Here is a 24,937-nt window from a genome sequence, read left to right as displayed (position 1 = left end):
GCCAAAGGGACCTCCATGATGTGTCAACAAGCAGGGCTCATATCACAGTCAACCCTATTATCTCCTCTAGTTCATTCTACCTCACTGCATTGACTGAACGTAGCACTGGAGCCCAGAGGCCTGAAATCATGCACACATTTCCTTCACTGTGCCAGCAGGGATTTGCCTTTGGCTGACTTGGTAAAGATGCAATCTGGAATGTATTTAAACATCTATATTTTAGGTCTATTGACCTATGTACTTGGAAGAGCCTGCTTGTAAATAGAAGACTCTGGATCACTTTTAATTCTTGAAAATCTACAAATACAGTTTTACTCCTCAGACTTGGTGTGCCTTTATTGACTGATCTTGGTTTGGGGTTTTTGGAGGTAGGATATATGCTCAAGTCATTCTTTAATACATTCTTTAAGAAGGATAACTCCACACTTCTGAAATTACTACAGACCCAGTAGACCCACCCAGTGGGTGGCTTATTATGCTGTATGTTCCCTAACGCCAATAACTATTCTCTGGTTCAACGATCAACAAAATTCTTCTGCATTTCACTTTTTCATTCATTCATCTTCAGCCACGTCTGCGGGGTCAGGTCGCAGTGGCAGCAAGCTAAGTAGGCCACTCCAGACGTCTCTCTCCCCTGCAACGCCCTCCAGCTCCTCCTGGGGGATCCCAAGGCATTCCCAGGCCAGAATGGACATGTAGTCCCTCCAGCGAGTTCTGGGTCTACCCCAGGGTCTCCTCCCAGTTGGCCATGCCCGGAAAACCTCCAAAGGAAGGCGCCTAAGGGGCATCCTAATCAGATGCCTGAACCACCTCAACTGGCTACTTTCGACGCGAAGGAGCAGCGGCTCTACTCTGAGCTCCTTCCGGATATCCAAGCTCCTTGCCCTATCTCTAAGGCTGAGCCCAGACACCCTACAGAGGAAACTCATTTCAGCCACTTGCATCCACGATCTCATTCTTTTGGTCACTACTCAAAGCTCATGACCATAGGTGAGGGTTGGAACGAAGACTGACTGGTAAATTGAGAGCTTTGCCTTCCAGCTCAGCTCCCTCTTCGCCACAACGGTCCGGTACAACGTCCGCATTACTGCTGATGCTGCACCAATCCGCCTGTCAATCTCCTGCTCCATTCTACCATCACTTGTGAACAAGACCCCGAGATACTTGAACTCCTTCAAGTGAGGCAACAACTCATCCCCAACCCGGAGGGAGCAATCCACCATTTACCGGTAGAGAAACATGGCCTCAGACTTGGAGGTGCTGATTCTCATCCCGGTCATTTCACACTCAGCTGCAAAGAGGTCATGTTCTGATGAAGCCAACAAAAAATGCAGTTCTGCATTTCACTTGTTCACTGATAATGGCCCACCACATACAAGCCAAAGTAAATTTACTTTAATCTTGCCATTTAATTTTTCAATTTTTTCCCTTTTTCTTCCTAACTGTATCTGCCCAATTACCCCGCTCTTTTTGAGCCATCCCAGTTGCTGCTCCACCCCCTCTGCCGATCTGGGGGGGGCACCCCAACCGACCAGAGGAGGCACTAGTGCAGCGACGAGGACAAATACCCACATCTGACTTCCCACCCGCAGACATGGCCCATTGTGTCTGTAGGGATGCCGGACCAAGCCGGAGGTAACACGGGGATTCGATCCGGAGATCCCGTGTTGGCAGGCAATGGAATAGCCTACTATGTTACCCGGACACCCCTATCTTGCCATTTAATTACACAAAGTAAACTCTGGTTCACATAAGTATAGTAAACTTGTGTAGACTAAACTGGAGCTGAAGCCATCATAAATAGTGAATAAGTTGATTTATTTATTTTGTATTCGTAGCCGTCTACAGCTTTGCGCTACATACGCACATTACTTTGCATTCACACCAGAAGTGGCTTGCATGCTAGTGGTTGCTGTGGCAATATCCTACCAAGTTTGTAGTCAGTGATGGACTTGGGTCAAAAAACAGCCTTTGCATTTGTCACATATACTGACCCTATTTCCGAACCCAACGCCAGTTTATATTGTTAACATCAAAGTCTGAGATAAAAATTAAACAGCCTGACTAGACTGTACATATTGATACACAGACCACACTCACAACCAACTCACACTAAATATCTGCTTTACTACAAGTCCATAGGCTAGACAGTCAGCCACAGTACAAAATAAAACATAAAACAGTTTGAAAAAAAAATGAAAGAGAACAGCACAGTATTTAGGCCATAAATATATATATATATATATATATATATATATATATACATATAAAGATTGATGGTTTCCAAAAAAAAAACCAAAAAAAAACACCGCTATTTAAACCTATACCTAGCACAAAAAGTAAGGAAATTTGTGTTTGGTCGATTATTTATTCATTGTAACAATGCTTCTTGGCAATAAATCTTATACCGTTGGAAAGCCTGTTTACTCCCCTTTTAAATGGTGCCACATTTGTAAGGAACATGCATTTGTGGGATGAGCAGCAGAGCTGAGTATGTGGGTTGTGCCCATGTAAAATTTGCCAAATCTTCTCTGCCAATGCCAAACAGCTTATTTTGCTGTTGCTATTGACTCTTGTTTTGAGCTTCTGGTACCCCAGGTGCTGACAATCAGGTGCCTGATATAAGATTTATTGCCAAGAAGCATTGTTACAACAAAGAAATAATCCACCAAACACACATTTCCTTACTTTTTGTGCTAAGTTTATATATATATATAATCCAGTGAGTCAAGTAATTTCTTTATGAAACAGTACAAGCCTGTTTCATGCCATAAGCAGTCATCAGGATTATTTTGCTCTTTATTTATTGAGCACTTCCCCTACCGTTGAGTGTTTCTTTTAACAAAGTTTTATATATATATATATATATATATATATATATATATATATAATTTTTTAGATCAGTGTAATAACCCATTCTGAGTAGTCCAAGTGACCCATGGTTGGGCGGCTCATCTGGGATTTTCTCATCTTGCAAGATGGCCAGTCAGTCAATTTTTGTAGTAGAGATGTTACAGCGGGAGGAAATCCCCATCTGCCATTAGTTGCTACATTATCACTAATTTGCATAAAGTTAACCTAGGCCCAAATTCAAGTTGATGCTCTGGGTGGTGGCACATCACAGTGCCTGCTGCTGCTGTGGCATCTGCTGCTGCTCATCGCCAGCCCTCATCGTAAATGGATGTCTATCCGCTGCTTTTACTGTTCATGACACAGGGTTACCGAGGTTTTGTCAATTCATCAAAGCAGCTTTGAAATAGTGTAAAATGCCATACTATACCTTGAGATCAGCACATTCTTGATAAAGCAGATAATCCTCCAGCTACTTTGTTGATGGGTTTGCTGCTGAGATTCAGCAGAAAATGAGCTGAGTTTTCACTCACTGGACCCTCATTTATCAATATTCCCCACAGTGGTAAAATACTAGAAGATGCTCAGATGCTGTGCTCATATTCATCAAAAATTTTAATTTATGTTGATAATTCAAACAAAACCCCAATAATAATTTTCTGCTATCATGTTTTTCTTTGCACTAACTTTGAAGCTTTTTACAAAAAATGAATATATAAATAAAACATTTGTTTTCATTTTTATTGAATACTCTCATATTTCCCCATTAACTTTTTTTTTCCATGTCCAGTTCAGAAGAGAGCTTGGATGTCTGAGAAATAGGATTATATACGAGGAAGGAAAGGTACAGGGACTCCAAGCTGTAGAGGCCCTACAAACTCGTTATTTTTCAGGTTTACTACATGTGATAGAATGCCACTACCTATCATGGCAAAGAATTCACTAAAATCCACACACTTCTCAAGGAATTCTGAGAACTCCAAGACCAATTCTGACTATTCCATCTAGAATTCACAGAATTCACAACCAAACCGCTTGTATCTGGGGATTAGCAGAGTCCATCCTTTACAGAAACCACTTCCGAGGAGGAAGCAAGTAGCTGGAGCAGTGATGAATGTAAGTAGACACAGATATTGGGAGGAAATTGTAACATTAATCAAATATATGATGTCCTTTTCCAAAATGTTATACTGTTTTGTTATTCAGTTATTACCACCGTCCCAACACACACACACACACCACCACCACCATCCCGCATCAAAAACCCTATATGGCAAGAACTTCCTGTCCATCCCACTTAACCCTTGACATACCATTGCTTGCTTAACCAGTTTGAAACATAATTTACAACTTAACATACATTTTAAACCCAGTCAACCCAAAGGAATACCATTGAAGCATCAGTGGTAACTGACAACAACCAAAACAAAATTTGACAAAGTATTAGTCAGCGGAAAAGTGGATGGGTATTTGAGACTCGCACCTTACAACTGGTCACTGATAGAAGCATCTACTACAGCCAGCCATTATGTTGCAACTTGCTTTTACATAACAGCACTGAATGTGGTTGAAAAAGCACATTTTTGACATGAAAGCTGGGTATATTGCACCTGTCTCCAGTGTTACCAGCATGGATCACCAAGATTTACCTGGAAAGGTCCGCCGGGGCTAATGTCAAAGAAAGCCTTTTTCCATTCAGAGCCCTGGTGCCCAGATCTCGTCCAGGCCACTGAGTCCACAGAAGCAATGCTTCTTACTCTTAGCAGCACATTGAGGGTACCTGAAAAAAAGAAATGCAGACAATCATGCACACACACAAGTGTTAACATGTGCACATACACAAAGGAGTCATATGGCAGGTCTGCTGCTCCACCGTAATTCATTTTCATTTGTTCTAATTCTAATTAAGACTGAAGAGGGCAGTGGAAGTATGGAGAAAAGGATAGTGTAATTGTGGAAAGACAGGGGTGAAGAGGGAAAGTGGAAAAGCAGTGAATGGTAGGGTGGATAACATTGCATAACTATTAGAAACATTGATTCTGATATTTAAAAAAAGGAGCCGAGGACACTACAGCGACTTAAGCTATTGCACATTCCAACCATTTCTTTCTTCCTTTCTCTCTCTCTCTGAGCTATGAGTGAATCATTCGTCTTCTTAACGATCCTCAGCTAGCTCCTAATTGGAACATTAACCAGACTCCAGTCTCTTAAACAAATACACAAGCAGGGGGCACAGTTTTTTCTTCAGTGTGTGTGTGTGTGTGTGTGTGTGTGTGTGTGTGTTGTCATATGCTTATCCCTTATTGTACAGATGTACTTGTGTGTGCTTTAGATAGTGTGTGTAATTAATTGTATATCATTGTTCCACTGAATGTGTACGCATGTGTGTGAATGTGTTTCCATGTCCTTGAGCTGGTGCTGAGTAATGGTCCTCAATCCAGGAAATAAGCACCAGGCTGGCAGTAATTAACTTCCTACTCTGTCAAGAGAGAGAGGGCGTGCTGAGGTGAACAGTACTTAGGGATACTAGGGGTACATGGGGAAGTGCTGTGTAGTATGTGTGTGTATATTTATGTTTTGTGTGTGTGTGTGGGGGGGGGTGCCCCAATATGATTGTGTACACCTGTGCTGTGGTCAGCACAGGTGTACGGCACAAAAACTGAACAACAGTTTGTCAATAGCTATCATCACTATCATATTTCATAATATATGACAATTATGATAAAAAAATGAATGCTCATTCTGTTATCATGCAAGCCAATGGATTGAAAAGGAGACTCATTACAGGCACACAAAAACATCAGCTTTTGACTGAAAAAAAAAAGCTTTAATATTTCAGTGTTTGAACCCTGAACAACAGTTTCCAATGTGCTTTTTTTTCTTTATTTTCAAATTGTCTCTAGGGTTGGTATGATAGCCGCTATCGCTTATTAATACATTTATTCATATTCACTGAAATATATTCCTGTCATCTTCTCATCTCTCAGTCTCCCAAACGTTCCCCTTTAAACCCAGAAGGCAAAGATGAGGTAACGTCTTACTCTTTGTTCAATGTCTGCCTTTTTTTTTTGTAACTTCTCTCTCAAACTCTCACACAACCTGCTGGTTCTCTCCTTTATCATCCATCACTCACTGTTGTCAGTCCCTATTTCTTACTCATTTCTTAATCATTCACCAACCACACCCTGGGGTCTTTCTTCCACTCGCACTGCCCCCTCACTCACTCATCAGGACCCACTCCTCTGCTCTGTCTACCCCCCCCCCCCACACACACACACACAGAAAAGGGAGGTCTGATAGGCAGTGTATTGATTGGGCTGAGGGAACGTATACTGTGCTGGTGGGAGAGTGTAAGAGAGGCAGAGGGCCAGGGACAGCTCTATCAGGCCTGCTACTCTTGAGATTAGTGAATGGGAAAGACAGCAGGCCACACACACACACACACACACACACACACACACACTCACTCACACACACACACACACACACAGACCACAGCACAGGTGTACACAATCATATTGGGGCACACATTACTGTACTTGAACACAGGGCTAGACTATTCTTCTGACAATTAGCATTAATGACTTCAGGGGTGTTATTAGCATTTCCTCAGCCATGTAGTCTCTCTCTCTCTCTCTCTCGCTCTCCCCCTCCTTCTTGCCTTTCCCCCTCTCTCTCTTTCTTGCCTCTTCCCCTCTGATCTATTTTCCTTCTCCTTGTATTGTCAGCTGAATAGTGGATAAACAGCACAAATACTTCACAAGATTCTCTCTTTTTATCTTCTCTCACACTGCTGCTCCATCGGGCTCAGCTAGCCTCACACTTTTTCGAAGTCACACATTGCACACTGGCTTATTTCACCCAGCAACAACAAGAACAACTAAGCCACTAAGACAAGGATGATGTTTACTGTTAAAGTTGTTAAAATATGTTAAAGTAAATGATGTTGAGTCATATGCAGTAAATAACCAATTCAGTTTGCAGGTGGAGTTGAAAAAGTAGCAGACTTAGACATCACCAAGTCATGCTCACAAGATGTGATAGCTAACAAAGGGCTAAACCATGGTTTCATGCCAAAAACTCCCAAAAAACTATTTTTCCAAACCCTTAAAAACAGTGACGGATGTCTGTCACATCACGTCTCATCTTCTGGGTCTTTCCCAGGTCATTGTGGCCTGATATACTTTATGAATCCCCGTGGGAAAATTATGCTCTGCATTTAACCCATCCTAGCTGTGTAGCTAGGATCAGTTGGGCAGCCACCGTGCAGCACCCGGGGACCAACTCCAGTTCGTCTTGCCATGCCTTGGTCAGGGGAACAGACTGAAGTATTATAACCCTAACATGCATGTCTTTTTGATGGTGGGAGGAAACCGCGGCACCCGGAGGAAACCCACGCAGACACGGGGAGAACATGCAAACTCCACACAGAGGACGACCTGGGATAAATCCCAAGGTTGGACAACCCCAGGGTTCAAACCCGACATTCTTGCTGTGAGGTGACAGCTCTAACCACTGGGCCACCGTGCCGCCCAAAATCTCTTTTATTCACAATATTGGTTCCCAGCTTATGGTTTGTTTGCTGTTGTCCTGCTTGCTTTTAACTTTTTAACTTTCACTTTAATCTTTTAACTTTAATAACTAACGACTTATTTGATTATCGGCTCCTGCACTGACTTGATCGCACTGAAGCCTCCAATTCTGTAGCGTTGGGGCTGTGTATGTCCCTGATATCCTGAATAAACTCTCAGGGTTGTTCCGCTCAATCCCGTCCTCCACCAATCGAGTGATCATTTGTGTGGGGACAAATGATGCAGCTTGTCAGCAGTCTGAATTAATGAAAAAATATTTTAGTGACCTTTTCAGCTTTTTAAGTATGTGTAGAAAATCTGTTTTTATCTCAGGTCCTATTCCTTCACTGACCTGTGGAGCAGGGCGTTTCAACAGAATTCTCAACCTGCAGACATGGCTCATCTCTGTCTGGCGAGCTCACAATATTGGTTTTATTAATAATTTTAATCTATTTTGGGATCGTCTCTCCTTCTTCAGGTCTGATGGAGTTCACTCAAACAGGCTGGGTAGCCGAATGTTAGCAGCCAACCTACAGCACGCCGTACAGTCCTCTCCATATGACTGACTGTTTACATCCCATGCTTCCCTCACGGAGCCTCCGCTTCTGCCTATGGTGGCACTTGACAGTACTGTTCCACCCGCTGACTCCCTCCGCTGGCCTCATCTGTCATTGAACCTCTCACTGGGAGTTTTCCTGATACAAACTATTATTAGGCACTGTGCCTCTCATCCACAAAACATATCTAATAGTAGAAACAACCACCACCAAATATCTGCAATCTGCATCCTACTTGCTGTACTCCCATTGGTTTTAATTCTGCTTTGACACCAAACAATTTTGGCCTCTTGAATGTGAGATCTTTGAGTAATAAGACCTTTATCATTAATGATTTTATTGTTTCTAATCATCTGGACTTTTTTATGATTACTGAGACATAGCTGTCCCCAGGGGACACTATTTCCCCGATTGAGGCTAGCCCCCCTGATTTTACATATGTTCATATTCCCAGGCCCTTTGGAAACAGGGGGTGGCCTAGCTGGGGGTTTTTTTAGGTCTTAAGTGCCATCCTATTACTTTTGGTAATTTTATCTCATTTGAGGTTTTATATTTTTTAATCACTGGCCCTCCCTCTTTACTCTGTATCTTAATTTATAGGCCCCCTAATTCAGTTAGTTTTATCTCTGAGTTTTCTGACCTTCTATCTATTGTTTATCTATTGTCATGCCAAAATATGACAGTGTGCTTAGTCTTGGTGATTTTAATATTCATGTGTGTTGTCCTTTCCATTCCATGATTTCCCCTTTTTTGGATCTCATAGACTCCTTTAACCTCATTCAATCTGTTAAAGGGGCCACATCTTAGACCTTGTACTCTTATCTGATTTCTCTCTTGAATGTCTTAATCTGGTGGATATGCCTGTATCTGACCACAAAGCTGTCATTTTCAAAGTCCCACTACAGCTAGGTATTCCTAATCACTATCCTAAAACATGCTCTTGCATTCTCAATGCTGGCTCTGCAGTTAAAATCTGTAATGCTTTTAATTCACCATCCTTTAATCCCTCTTTATCCCCCCTCAATCCAGATGCACTTTTCAATTCATTCAGTGATCAGTGCCTATCCATCCTCAACCAAATTGCACCGTTTAAAACTAGGAAATAAAAATCAAATCACCTCCCCTGGCTGAATGATCACACTCGTACCCTTAGAAGACACCATAGAAAATCAGAACAACAATGGAAGGTCAACAAGTCCGAATAAGCACATAACACCCTTAAAAACCAAATGTCAGTTTACCAGAAGGCAGATAAGGATGTGAGATCAGTGTACTTCGCTGAACTAATATCAAGAAATAACCACAACCCTAAATGTCTCTTCATTGATTCTGTTATTAATGGTCCTTCCACTTCTCTTATTGAAGCTGATGTTTTCTGAAAAATTCCTCACTCATTTTGTAATTAAGGTGGGGAATATCAGGTCCCAAATTCAGCCATGCTCTTGCATTCCCCATGTTAATTCTGCCTCTTTTACCCAGTTTCAACCAATTACAATTTCAGTGTTAGAGAGTACGGTATCCAATATGAGCTTCTCTGCCTGCATCTTAGATATAATTCCCACTAAGCTGCTCAAGGAGGTATTTTCAACTATGAGCCCCTTTATTCTGCAAATTCTTAATAGTTATCTAGGCTCTGGTTCTTTTCCAGACAGTTTTAAGCATGTCATTGTTCACCCATTGCTGAAGAAACCTAAATTGGATCTCCTGTCCCTAAGTAACTCCAGACCAATCTCCAAATTGTCTTTTCTATCTAAGGTTCTGGAGAGAGTAATTTCTTCTCAATTAGTTTCTTTCATGAACACTAATAGTGTTTTTAACAGAGACAGCTCTAGTTAAGGTCACTAATGACCTACTGCTGACTGTAGACAGAGGTGACTGCTTGATTTTAGTTCTTTTAGACTTAAGTGCTGCCTTTGACACAGTCAATCACAACATCCTCTTTCGTCACTTAGAGACTTGGGTTGGCATCAAGGACTTGGCTCTTAGCGTATTACGCTTTTACCTCACCAAGATAACTTTTTCTGTTGTTCTTAGTAACTCTACCCCCTCGATGGCTCAGTTGAGTTGCGGTGTCCCTCAAGGCTCTGTTCTTGGGCCCCTTCTCTTTTCTATATACAGTGCATCCGGAAAGTATTCACACCCCTTCACTTTCCCCACATTTTGTTACGTTACAGCCTTATTCCAAAATTGATTAAATTCCCTTTTTCTCTCATCAATCTACACACAATACCCCATAATGACAAAGCGAAAAAGATTTTGTAGAAATTTTTGCAAATTCATTAAAAATAAAAAACTGAAATATTGCATGTACATAAGTATTCACACCCTTTACTCAGTACTTGGTTGAGGCACCCTTGGCAGTGATTACAGCCTCAAGTCTTCTTGGGTATGAAGCTACAAGCTTGGCATACCTATATTTGGGGTATTCCTCCCATTCTTCTCTGCAGATCCTCTCGAGCTCTGTAAGGTTAGATGGGGAGCGTCGCTGCACAGCTATTTTCAGGTCTTTCCAGAGATGTTCAATGGGGTTCAGGTCTGGGCTCTGGTTGGGCCACTCAAGGACATTCACAGACTTGTCCCGAAGCCACTCCTTCGCTGTCTTGGCTGTGTGCTTAGGGTCATTGTCGTGTTGAAAGGTAAACCTTCGCCCCAGTCTGAGGTCATGAGTGCTCTGGAGCAGGTTTACATGAAGGATCTCTCTGTACTTTGCTCCATTCATCTTTCCCTCGATCCTGACTAGTCTCCCAGTTCCTGCCACTGAAAATCATCCCCACAGCATGATGCTGCCACCACCATGCCTCACTGTAGGGATGGAATTAGCAAGGTGATGAGAGGTGCCTGGTTTCCTCCAGACGTGACATTTGGCATTCAGGCCAAAGAGTTCAATCTTGGTTTCATCAGACCAGAGAATCTTGTTTCTCATGGTCTGAGAGTTCTTTAGGCGCTTTCGAGCAAACTCCAAGCGGGCTGTCATGTGCCTTTTACCGAGCAGAGGCTTCCGTCTGGCCACTCTACCATAAAGGCCTGATTGGTGGAGTGCTGCAGAGATGGTTGTCCTTCTGGAAGGTTCTCCCATCTCCACAGAGGAACGCTGGAGCTCTGTCAGAGTGACCATCGGGTTCTTGAATTTACTACAGGTGAACTCCAATCAAGATGTAGAAACATCTCAAGGATGATCAGTGGAAACAGGATGAACCTGAGCTCAATTTTGAGTGTCATAGCAAAGGGTGTGAATACTTATGTACATGCAATATTTCAGTTTTTTATTTTTAATAAATTTGCAAAAAATTCTACAAAACCTTTTTTGCTTTGTCATTATGGGGTATTGTGTGTAGATTGATGAGAAAAAAAAAGGAATTTAATCCATTTTGGAATAAGGCTGTAACATAACAAAATGTGGGGAAAGTGAAGGGGTGTGAATACTTTCCAGATGCACTGTACATGCTGTCCCTTGGCCAGGTCATTCAAAATCACAACGTGCTTTAAGATTTTTATGCTGATGACACACAGTTACACATGCCACTAAAACCCACAGATCCTAGCACCCTAGCAAATCTCATAACTTGCCTCTCTGACATTAAATCCTGGATGTCTGAAAATTTTCTCAAATTTAATGATGATAAGTCTGAGGTCATTCTGTTCGGTCCCAAAAATTCCATCAGCCCTTTTGTTACTAATCTTGATGGTCTGTCAGGTAGTCAAGTGGAGTGTAGGGGTGTCATGTAGGACTAAATGTTTTTTGTTTGTTTGTTTATTGTATTGTATCGTTGCTTGTATGCTATGGACCGGCTGTGTGTCCGAAATAAATAGTATCATTATCATTATTAGTCTTAAGCAGGCTGCTAGGAATCTTGGGGTAATATTTGTTGCTTACCTCGGTTTTGATAATCAAATCAAACACGTTCAGTCATGTCATCACCAGTTAAAGCTAATCTCCATAATTAGGTCATTTTTATCAATTGCTGATCTGCAAAAAGTTGTACATGCTTTTATCTAGTCTCAGCTTGACTATTGTAATGCACTTTATTCTGGTATTAGCAAGGGCTCCCTCCACCAACTGCAGTTGGTACAAAACACCGCTGCTCGGCTCATTACCGGGACAAAGAGACATTATTGTATCACTACTGGCTCCCTGTTATATTTTGAAGTGATTTTACAAATTTATTGCTAACTTTTAAGGCTTTAAATGGTCTTGCTCCTACATATCTGATTTATTGACCTGGTATATACCCTCTCGACCATTAAGATCTGCAGATGGAGCCCTGCTGGTTATTCCTAGGTCTTGGTTTGTTTCAAAGGGTGATCTGGCCTTTGCTGTTAGAGCTCCCACACTATGTACCTTTCTTCCTGTTGAACTAAGAGAAACCAAGTCTCTAGCTTCTTTTACATATCCTCTTAAAACTTTTGTTTTTATGAAAGCTTTTACAAATGTTTGATATTTGCTTTTATTTATTTGTACTGTTTTTATTTTAACTCTTACTTATTTGGTCTTACTCTTATTTTGCCTTATCTTGTTTTATTTCTTTGTAAAGCACTTTGTAACATTGCTTCAGAGAAGTGCTATATAAGTAAATGTATTATTATTATTAGTATTACTCACTGTTTGGCATACTCCCTGTTTGGTGTCATTTACACAATTAACACCTAATGGGAACTTCTTTTGGCAGAAATCTACATTTTACAATTGAGATTTTACTTAATGCTTGTTTAGCTTGGAGACAAAATCAGAGCAGCTTATACTGAGTGCAACAACATAGTAGAGTACAATACAGAACCAGGGTTCAAGTACAGAGCTCAAGTTCATCCTTCATCATTTTGAAGTAAGAAAAGACCAATGACTATAACTATGCACTACACAAAGTTCAGACTGTCTTAAAGTAGTATCCAAAGCAAATGAAAGTAATTTGATGATCACTGTTGCAGCAAACCTAGCCCATAGCCAAACACATTAAGGAGAATGGTTATACATTTGATATGAGAGAGTCTATTTTAAGCAGAGTATACTCTGCACATAAAAATCTTACTAGCCAAATAGTTTTATTTCTTCATTTAAAGAAATCAGCATTCTATTGTATTCTATTCTATTCAGTGTTACTAACTAGCAGTATGCTGTAGTGTGAAAAAAGCTAAATTTAGAAGATTTTCTAAAAAAACAAAACAAAAAAAAACATGCTAGATTTTGTTAGGGAAAGGAGCCCTTTCTTTAAAAAGCGTGTCACTTTTAACACCTCATTAGCATCAAACAATACACACCACACCATATTTCGACATAAAGTACTCACTCCATCATGCTCCCACTCAAAGACCTCTTAGCATTAGCAGTGGTTTGACAGCTTCTCATTCCTTTATGTTCTCTATTCAGTCCCTTCCCCTCTCATTTTATCACCCACTCATCCTTGTCTCCTTACTCCCCATTCCTGTCCTTTCTTCTCTCTCATTTCCACTGCAATGTCCACTCCATTCTGTCGTCCCTGTCTCTATTTAATCTCCCCTAGCTTTTTATCTCTTCTCTTTTCTGATCTTTGCTCCCCCCCTTACCCCCCCCCATTCCCACCCTTTCCTCCTCATCTTCCCCATCTCTTCATCTTTCTCCCATACTATTCTCCTTTCTGCCCCTTCCTAGTCCACTTGTGCCTAGCTTCACTTTCCTGTCGGTTTCCGATGTCCAATCCATCCCTCCCCCTGACCTTACCTGTTCTACCCTCATCTTGTCTCTTTTCTTCATTAAAAAACACACACATCTGGCAGGGGTGGCAGGCTGCTCTGCCAAGGTAAGGCAATTAAAACAACAGCAAATTGGAACAGAGCAGGAGAACAACAGACTAAACTGAGGGAACTCTTGTAGCAGAGCAGGGCGCGTATGGTAACAGATTGCACTAATCGTAACCAAGCTGTGCACTGTGTGACTGATGTTGAGTTGTCATGTCTCAGTGCTTTGTTGAGAAACTGCTAAAAGCCCTGTCAAAAAGCTCCACAACATGTTGAGCATTGGTTGAGTTTACATATACGTACATAAAAATCCCCTCAGTACTCGGGATACTCAATTATCCCATCCTTGAGTTATGATACGAAAATATGAATGTCTTTTACAAATACCTAAGCTCTCATCCCGTTTATCAGAGTGGCATGTAAACGTCTCATTCCTTCTGCTGATTTTTGTGTGTACCATGCAAGCTCTATTGTGCAAAATATTGTGTGTGAACAATCAAAGAGTGGCAGTGAATGGAAGAGATGCTTGGTCATCAGGTCTAGTTTAAAAGCTCCACACGCTTAGTATAAGCAAAACACATTGACAAAACAGCATAGCATAAAATAGCAGAGCATAAAGTAAAATGAAACAAGAATGGGAAGACAAGGAATGATGTTGAGGAATAAAATCAATAAAACTATAGCAAAACTCACGGTCTAATGGAGTGTATGACTGTTCTAAAAGATTTTGTTAGTCTGAGTTCATGCAGTTGCGCAAATTCATATAGTGGTAAATACAATGTAAAATAGAGAAAAAACAAACAAATTTGTAGAAGCAGGAAGCCAAGGGAGCATAATAGTATGTCAAAACCATTCCACTTGTGTAGTGAAGCGGAAGCCTCTGAGTTGGTGTACTGGTAACACAAGCAAGCTGGAGGGGTGACGCCCATTTTGTTTTTATGACAAAACAGTTTTTTGAGCTGGTGAAAATATGCAATGTGCTGTTAAAACTGTAAACTGAGATTTTAATTATACAAACATTGTCGTCATTTCTGAGAATGTAAATGGCACATGTTGATTACAATTTAAATTAAGGTGTATGGTATACAAACTGAAGATACATTATGTGTTTTCTTTACCCACAGCAAAATGAAGATTGAAGATTTTTATAAAATTTAACATACCCATCCTTATCTTGGTTATTATGATTATTTCACATATCTGCATCAGGTATGCTCATATACATGTACACATAAACACAATTATGAAAACACTGCATTAAATTGGAGTTTGAAGTAATTACCATACAGATTAACACATTCATGGAAATGCACACACTAAACAAATATACTCGGGGAGATAGTCTATGTAAATGTTATAGCGATTCACATATGCAGAAAAATTCACATACCACGTTGTGTCTGAACTAGTGATGTAACAGAGCTGGTTCGGCATCTATGTGAACCATAAATTAATTGCAAAATTTAACCATAGTGAAATACAGTTTTACTGCCATTGTTACGTTTCTAAGTAATAATTCCCTATATCTCAATGCAGAGTTGCAGTGAAAAGGTAGACATGACAGATGCATGCTGTGTTTTACTCTGACATGCAATGATAGGCTGATTATGCAAAATAAGCCATGTCATGTTCACGGGAAGAGAGGGCATGTTGAATTCCAAGGAATCAATTGGGGATGCTCATGTCACGTTGCAGAAAGTGCGGTAACACTCATGTCTAGCAGTGGAGCAGAAAAACTTGAAAAGCTTCCCCAATCATTTAAGTATGGGAGCACTTTGGCTTCCCTGTAAAATACATTGATGAAAGAAAGGTGTTGGACAAAACCCATACAGTGTGTAGGCACTGTGCCATGAGAAAGCCATATGATAATATCGATATCACCCTGAATGTTGTTTTCATTTAAGACCATGTGCAAAAGTTCCTTGCTTTAAAGTCTTTTGCTGAATAAATGGAGAGCAAAGTTACATTTGTCTCCTTTTTTTTTTTGCTGATCCAAGAAATGATCAGATCCTTGCTGAGAGTTTTATGATCCGTTGCACCCCTAGTCTGAACACCTCTTGAAGTGAGGTGCAGAGGTCAATTTTTTGACAAAAGTTGGGACATATAGGTTCAAACAGTAGCATTTGTTAGTACATGTTCAATCTGTGTTTGTGGATGTTTACACAAGTGTACGTTTGTATGTGGGTTCATCCCATTATTGAATAAGATGCTCGTCATCAAACTATGGCAGATGTTAGATTTGTATGCTGAGGTGGTGTGTGTGTGTGTGTGTGTGTGTGTGTGTGTGTGTGTGTGTGTGTGTGTGTGTGTGTGTGTGTGTGTGTGTGTGTGTGTGTGTGTGTGTTGTCTATGATTCTCCTTTGTGCCACTCACCAATGCTTTTTCCCTTCATGTGGTAGTAGAAGGAGACACAGTAAGGGACCCTACCAGAGCCCTTGGGGCCCCTGACTGAGGTCACATTGAAGAGTGGAGACAGGAGCCGGGCCTTGTCACCTGGAATCCTTGGCCGTGATGCCTCGATGTACATGTAATAACCTGGCAACAACATTTAACACAACATTTAATTTCTCTAAATTACTATCCTGCTGTTTGTCAAAAGGAACTTTTACTATGAATTAAAGGATATGACCTTTTTTAAACAATCCTCATTAAAAAGTTGTCAGATGTCATTTAGAAATGACAAAGATTTCATTGATTGCTTCAGTGTTGGGAAACAGACTGCTGAATATGTTTTACTGAGCTTCAACAGAGTCAACAAATGGGACTATTCTTTAAGTCTTCAAAAACCATGATATCTCCTTTTCAAAAAGGAAAAAATTTACCGTAAGGACATATTATTGTCTTAACATGTTCCACTGACAAAGCACTTGCAAACCACACTTTCTATGAAGCTAAAATTTATTTATTTTGCACTTCCAAAAATATGTTTTCCTTGCTACAGCAATACACTAGTTGTCATACTTACAGATTTATTCTGATTCAAAACAAACTCCAAATAAAAGGATTAGGCAGAATACTCTGAATAGGTGTTTATTGCCTGAATACTGAATTCGCTATCTTAAATGTAATCAGGCATGTATTTGGTTACAATAGTCACAAAAGTAACAAATTCAGATTACATTTAGAATACATCTTAAAAAGGCAAGTGTGAAACACTTGTGCACCATCCGCCAGCTACTGCAGCACACTACTGACCATGATGCATGCAAGAGGAAATGTTCTTGTGCAGATCTGAAAATAGTTCATAGTTCTTTTAAAAGATTGTGTGATTTATTTTAATTTGTAGGAGTTTCAGTGCCAGGACATGTCGATGACACAAGTATCATTGTTAGGGACTCTTAACTTGACCCCACCACACTGTTACTATTATTATTATGTTGCAGAAATAAGAAATAGGCTATGACAGAGAAACTCAAATGTACACTACCGTTCAAAAGTTTGGGATCACCCAAACAATTTTGTGTTTTCCATGAAAAGTCACACTTATTCACCACCATATGTTGTGAAATGAATAGAAAATAGAGTCAAGACATTGACAAGGTTAGAAATAATGATTTGTATTTGAAATAAGATTTTTTTTACATCAAACTTTGCTTTCGTCAAAGAATCCTCCATTTGCAGCAATTACAGCATTGCAGACCTTTGGCATTCTAGCTGTTAATTTGTTGAGGTAATCTGGAGAAATTGCACCCCACGCTTCCAGAAGCAGCTCCCACAAGTTGGATTGGTTGGATGGGCACTTCTTTGAGCAGATTGAGTTTCTGGAGCATCACATTTGTGGGGTCAATTAAACGCTCAAAATGGCCAGAAAAAGAGAACTTTCATCTGAAACTCGACAGTCTATTCTTGTTCTTAGAAATGAAGGCTATTCCATGCGAGAAATTGCTAAGAAATTGAAGATTTCCTACACCGGTGTGTACTACTCCCTTCAGAGGACAGCACAAACAGGCTCTAACAGGTACTATTTAATGAAGATGCCAGTTGGGGACCTGTGAGGCGTCTGTTTCTCAAACTAGAGACTCTAATGTACTTATCTTCTTGCTCAGTTGTGCAACGCGGCCTCCCACTTCTTTTTCTACTCTGGTTAGAGCCTGTTTGTGCTGTCCTCTGAAGGGAGTAGTACACACCGGTGTAGGAAATCTTCAATTTCTTAGCAATTTCTCGCATGGAATAGCCTTCATTTCTAAGAACAAGAATAGACTGTCGAGTTTCAGATGAAAGTTCTCTTTTTCTGGCCATTTTGAGCGTTTAATTGACCCCACAAATGTGATGCTCCAGAAACTCAATCTGCTCAAAGAAGTGCCCATCCAACCAATCCAACTTGTGGGAGCTGCTTCTGGAAGCGTGGGGTGCAATTTCTCCAGATTACCTCAACAAATTAACAGCTAGAATGCCAAAGGTCTGCAATGCTGTAATTGCTGCAAATGGAGGATTCTTTGACGAAAGCAAAGTTTGATGTAAAAAAAATCTTATTTCAAATACAAATCATTATTTCTAACCTTGTCAATGTCTTGACTCTATTTTCTATTCATTTCACAACATATGGTGGTGAATAACTGTGACTTTTCATGGAAAACACAAAATTGTTTGGGTGATCCCAAACTTTTGAACGGTAGTGTATACACTAGAACCCTGAGGGCGGACACACACACACATGCGCACACACGCGCACACACGCACACACACACACACACACACACACACACACACACACACACACCCTACAAATGCATGATTGCTTGCTTTTCTGTCTTTTTACTTGCACGTACATAAAGGTATTGCATGTTCATGTAGGAAATGTGATATTTATATTGAATTGATTGACTACTATAACAGTAACTATTGAGTGTTTTACAAGGAATCAGCTACAGATAAGTTTTGGTGAAGTGTATTTTGAGGATGTGTGGAGTGGGAGATAATTTAGGTTCTGTAACCCAAGGCATGATCCATTTGGGATCAATTGCAGTTTAAGAATGGCTGTTGGACATTTGTATCATGATATATGGACAGCACTCCTATAATTGCATTCTTAATAAGGTAAGATATGATTTATTTTCACTGATTTTACCTTCTTCTAGCTGCAAGGTCAATTTCCCTGCTTTTGAGGGGTACCACAGTGAAATGAGTAGATTTATTGATAAGCCAAAACATTATGACCATGAGCCTAATATGCTGTTGGTCCTCCATATGCTGCCAAAATGGTGCTGATCTGCTAAGACATTGACTCTGCAAGACTTCTGAAGGTGTCCTGTGGTATCTGGCACAAAAAGATTAGCAGCAGATCCTTCAAGTCCTTTAAGTTGCAAGGTGGATCCACCATGGATCAGATCTGTAGGTTCAGCACATCTCACAGATGCTCAATCGGATTGAGATCTGGAGAATTTGGAAGCCAGGGCAACACCTTGAACACTTATCATGTTCCTCAAACCATTCCAGAACAATGTGTGGTAGCGCGCATTATCCTGCTGAAAGCGGCCACTGCCATCAGGGAATACCATTGCCATGAAGGGTATAACTGGTCTGCTATGATGTTTAGGTAGGTGGCATGTATCAAACTGATGTCCACATGAATGGCCGGACCCAGAGTTTCCCAGCAGAACATTGCCCAGAGCATCCAACTCTCTCCACCAGCTTGTCGTCTTCCTACAGTGCATCCTGGTGCCATCACTTTCCCAGGTAAACGGTGCACACGTACACGGTACATGGCCATCCATGTGACCTAAAAGAAAACGGGACTCATTGGACCAGGTGAGCTTCTGCCACTGCTCCAGCATCCAGTTCTGACACTTGTGCACCCATTGTAGGCACTTTCAACGGTGGACAGGGTTCATCATGGGCACTCTGATTGGTCTGTGGTTACACAACCCCATACGCAGCAGGGTGCGATGCACTGTGTGTTGTGACACATTCCTCCTGTAACTATCATTACAATTTTCTGTGACTTGTGCCATAGTAGACCTGTAGACGAAGGCTATCCCAGATGGGATAGCCTTTTTTGCCCTCGAGCATCGATGAACCTTGGGCACCCAACACCCTGTCGCCGGTCTGTGGTTTGTCCCTCCTCAGACCACTTTCGGTAGGTACTCACGGCTGCTGAGTGGGAGCACCCCACAAGCCTTGCTGTTTTAGAGATGCTCTGACACAGTCATCTAGCCATAACAATTTGGCCCTTGTCAAAGTCACTCAGGTCTTTACTCCTGCCCATATCTTCTGCATCCAACACATTGACTAAGAGAACTGATTGTTCCCCCTACCATCTAATCTACCCAGAACTTGACATGTGCCCTTGTTTGGAGAGGATCAATGCTATTCGGTTCAACTGTGAGTGGCCATAATGTGTTGGCTCATCAGTGTATGTATTAACATTACATGCAACATTTCAGGCAGACAATATGTGGTTGGTTGTAAGGTCACCATATGTGTTACAACATTACTAAACATCACTTTGAGCTCTGTGTTACCTTAGCAAATATGAAAACAGCGACATTAGCTGGTTACTATTTTTGAAACATCAAACAACAGATTAACTTGTCTGCTTAGCTAAAAAATTAATGCTGCTGAGTGCTCCCAGAATGTGGTGGAACTCAGCTGGTTCCATTAATTTGTACCAAAAGGTAGTTTCACAGAGTTTACTAATGTTTTGCAACTATAAATGACCCATAATTAAAAACAAACCTGCTCTTTTATCTATACTGACGACTGGAAAGTGATGCCAGCCTCATTGGTACAGTGTTGCAAGATACATGATAATTGTCTTATTTTTATGATAATTTTTACCTATATATGATCAATAGTTCTAACAAAGTCCAATTGTAACATAATTCTGCTATCCCCCCATTTTCATTGTTGTAAGTCGACTGCTTTGTGCGGTGGGTGGGGTGGGATAGTTTCATGTTGTGTGAAAAGTTACCGGCATGGTCTAGAGTCAATTGCATTTTTTGGAAAAAATAAAAATCATATAATATCAGGCCTAATATTACCAAACTACATTTCAGCAGTACTTCGATCAGATCTTGACTGACATTGAATCTAACCAATGAGCAAAAACTGGATTAGTACAATTGCATGTCATTTTATTTACAATAGACCCATTTTGACGTCTATGGTGTGAAGCCCTAACATTACGCTCCAGGGCAGTCGGTGTGTCAGACATGAGCACTGACATTAGCTGAGAGAGATGTCTTGACTTCACTTTAGCGAAAAAGCACAAAAAATTACCCCGGCAAAGAAACCAAAAACCTGTCATGTACATGATGAATGGAAGGAGGAATATTTTTTTTTTCTCGAAATCAAAGTATGCTTGCTAAATATGCACTGCTAGCAAAGCTATCCCAAAGAAGAGAAATGTTGAAAGGCACTACAAATCAATGCACAGCAAATACGAGACAGACTTCCCAGCTAAGACTGCAATACGAAAACAAAAGTACATGCAATTAAGTCTATTCTTACAAGACCCAATACCAACACTAAGGCTGCAACCATGGCGTCCTAGCTGTGTCAGTAATGTTCTTGTCAAGCAAACGAAGTTGTTCAAAGATGGAAAAATGGTCAAGGAAGCTTTTCTTGAGGCGGCACATTCACTCTCCAGTGATTTCAAGAACAAAAAGAACATTATGTCTGCCATCAAGGAAATGAAGTTATCCTGAAATTCAGTTACATGGTGCTGTGATGGAATGGTTGAGGATAGCTCTCAAAAGCTCAAAAAAGGGCGTCCAAGTAGCATGTTGGTCTGGGCCATTGCCTACCAACACGGGGATCGCCAGTTTGAATCCCCGCATTACCTCCAACTTGGTCAGGCGTCCCTACAGACACAATTGGCCGTGTCTACGGGTGGGAAGCCGGATGTGGGTATGTGTCCTGGTCACTGCACTAGAGCCTCCTCTGGTCAGTTGGGGGGCCTGTTCGGGGGTGAGGGGGAATTGGGGGAAATAGCGTCATCCTCCCACACACTATGCCCCCTTGGCGAAACTCCTCACTGTCAGGTGAAAAGAAGCGGCTGGTGACTCCACATGTATCGCAGGAGGCATGTGGTAGTATGCAGCCCTTCCCAGATCGGCAGAGGGGGTGGAGCAGTGACCGGGATGCCTCGGAAGAGTGGGGTAATTGGCCGGATATAATTGGGGGGGGGGGGGGGGGGCGAAAAAAATCCCCCAAAAAAAAAGCTCAAAAAGGACATGCATGCATGCAAGTCTTTTTCCCTCCAGTTTGATGAATTGATATGGATGTGGCACAGCCATATATTCTTATTTGTACAAAACAATAACTATTGTCAATATTTCATTATGCACACTCGTGCTCAATAATGCAGGTAAGAAAATCAAAGAAAGTTGAATCAGTTCATCTGGATACAACATTTATTAACAGACATTGTCAATAAATGTTGTATCCAGATGAAATGATTAAACTTTATTTGATACCGACAATATTGCCACTCAAAGGAACCATTAGAGGCAAGGATATTTTTTTAGGCTTTCTTGGAGTTTGTTGATAAAATCAAATTGCCCCTTTTTAAACTTATTGCCATCCCTACTAATGACGCATCAGCTATGGCAGGCCATACAAGTGTTTTCGTTGGATTATACAAACAGGGTGACCGGTTCCTGGACTTCCTTAACTCAAACTGCATTATGCATCATAAAGCATTGTGCAGGAAGATTTTGAATATGAGAGAGGCAATGGATGTTGCACTGAAGATTGTTTGTTTGGTTAAGGTGCGACGTCTACAGAGGAGGCTATTCCACACACACGTGGAAGAGTGTGACATGGAACGCACAGACCTGCTGCTGCACACGGATATGAGCTGGCTGAGCAGAGGTAGATTTTTGGGGAGATTTAGTGAACTGTTGCCTGAAATCAATTAGTTTCTCAAGCTCTCCAAACATGCTGAATACACACAGCTGGAGGACAAGCGGTGGCTTATTGATTTAGCTTTCCTAACTAATGTCACAGAAATCCTGAATGAACTGAATTTAGAGTTGCAGGGAAAGGATAAACATTTAATAAACATAGTCAGCTCTGTAAATATGTTTAAAGGCAAGCTACAACGTCTCTCTGGTAGGCTGCAATGCTAGGTCTTGCGTAACTTTCAAAAAACGCATACAGAACTTCAGCGCCAGGATAAAGAGCCAGCACAGCTACATGCCACGTCACCATCAGCAAATACAGAGCATCATATCAGCATTTGATCGGAGCCTAATTGACTTTGATTTCCTTAAACCTGTTGCAAGCTTCATGTGTTTTCCATTCGACACTGTTATGATGTGGATGACATAGCCTCCAAAATCGAATCCTTAATACACCTGGGCAGCATCTCAGTGGAGAATGAAATACTGACTTTCTGAAATGTCATTCAAATGAAAGCCAGGGCAATCACTGACACAATGGGAGAGTTCTGGCATCTCCTGCTGGAGGATAAGTATGTTAATATCAGAATAGTTGCCTTAAATTTGACTGTACTTTTTGGATCAACATACCTGTTTGAGTCTGCCTTTTCTCACATGAAGATAATCAAGTCCAAATACAGATCCATGATAAGAGACGACCACCTTGCAGCATGCCTAAGCCTTGCAACAAGCCCCTACTGTCCTGACTATGACAAATTAGCTGCCTATACCCAGTGCCAGATATCACACTAAGGTAGAAAACACATGTATTTTCTAAATATGTCATTTATTCATTGGATTAATATATCAATAATACATCAATATTATGGTTGTGTGACTTATTTTGTATTTGACGTGTGCATATCAAATGGTAATATGGCTCCAATTTGGACAGGTAGCTCTCGACCGGCTGGCAAATTCAAAAGTAGATCTTGTCTCCTAAAGGGTTGTGCTCCCCTGTTCTAGGGTATGGTACATTTGCAGTGAGAAGTTTCTTTTTTTTTTTCAAATGACATCACAAATGTGCAATACAATGAGAAAGGGGAGGTGTCAAGCTTGGCTTCATTTCTCCTAGGTTTGTGTCACTAACCAATGTAACTTTTAATGTAGTAGCTACATTACTTATGAATAGCTTTTACATTCATTTCTTTGATAACAATTGATCACACTATCTGCTTCTCGTGTTTTTTTTCTGTATGTACGATAATTTATGGTAAAGTATGAAAATGTCAGGGTCTCAGTACAATATTGCAATATTTTCCATCTGACAACACTACCCTGGCTCTTTCTTTGGTCCTTTTATCAAAGAAAGTTGAATCAGTTCATCTGGACACAGCATTTATTGAGAGAAACGTTTCATCACTCATCTAAGTGACCTCTTCAGTCTAAACTGAGTACAGATATCCCACCCTTATAAACAATACAGTTGCATAACGACCGAAACCAACGATCAGTTTCAAATGCAAATAGGCGTGACCATTAACTAGAATTTACTCTAGTTAGTTTCACTGGGGCGGCACGGTGGCGCAGTGGTTAGTGCAGTCGCCTCACAGCGAGAAGGTCCCGAGTTCGAGCCCTGGGGTAGTCCAACCTTGGGGGTTGTCCTCTGTGTGGAGTTTGCATGTTCTCCCCGTGTCTGCATGGGTTTCCTCCGGGTGCTCCGGTTTCGTCCCACAGTCCAGACATGTAGGTCAGGTGAATCGGGTGTACTAAATTGTCCTTAGGGGTGAATGTGTTGGCCCTGTGATGGCCTGGCGGCCTGTCCAGGGTGTCCCCCCGCCTGCTGCCCAATGACTGCTGGGATAGGCTCCAGCATCCCCGCGACCCTGAGACTAGGCTAAGCAGTTCGGATAATGGATGGATAGATGGATAGTTTCATGGGTTTCGGTCGTTACCTGGATCATTGAGCATGCATAAAGACATTTGGTCCTTTTAGCTTTACAATTTGGCACTGCACAGGTGACAACCATAATTACTGCCTTTAGTAAACACAGGTAAACAGTACCCTGATATGATGATAGATGCTTATCCCTGGATTTATTATGTAACACATCCAAGTGGCAACCACCGGGGCTGAAGTTGAAGCCAATGCATAAGTGCCTTAAGTTGCAGTTCCACCTGGGCCACTAGGTGGCTGGGTCCAAAAAACTTCCAGTCCAATTTAAGTTAATGAGAGATTTCCCAATTTATGGCCTCAAATATAAAGTCAATAAATTTTATCTACAAGAAGTTGGGGTTTAAATCACTAATTGTGGTCCACAGTGTGAGGGTGGTTATTAAATAATTGTTCCGATAGAAAGATATTAATTAAAAAAGCGACATGTTGAGGGTGTGTCTGCCTTGATTGGCAGTTCTGTTGACCTGTCTG

The 24,937-nt window shown here is 41.1% G+C and overlaps 1 protein-coding gene across 1 annotated transcript in view; it reads right to left on the bottom strand.

Moving 5' to 3' along the window:
• Positions 1-24,937, bottom strand: part of LOC130112027 (MAM domain-containing glycosylphosphatidylinositol anchor protein 1) — a 326,189-nt gene that overhangs the window by 65,941 nt on the left and 235,311 nt on the right. Inside the window, exons 15-16 of the mRNA XM_056279334.1 lie at positions 16,061-16,222; positions 4,500-4,630 (exon numbers count right to left, since the gene is read on the bottom strand). Coding sequence (XP_056135309.1) covers positions 4,500-4,630; positions 16,061-16,222 — 293 coding nt within the window. The remainder of the gene's footprint in view (positions 1-4,499; positions 4,631-16,060; positions 16,223-24,937) is intronic.

The sequence above is a fragment of the Lampris incognitus genome, chromosome 4 (assembly GCF_029633865.1).
Source record: "Lampris incognitus isolate fLamInc1 chromosome 4, fLamInc1.hap2, whole genome shotgun sequence".
NCBI classification, from domain to species: Eukaryota; Metazoa; Chordata; class Actinopteri; order Lampriformes; family Lampridae; genus Lampris; species Lampris incognitus.
This window is presented reverse-complemented; position numbering and strand designations above follow the sequence as displayed.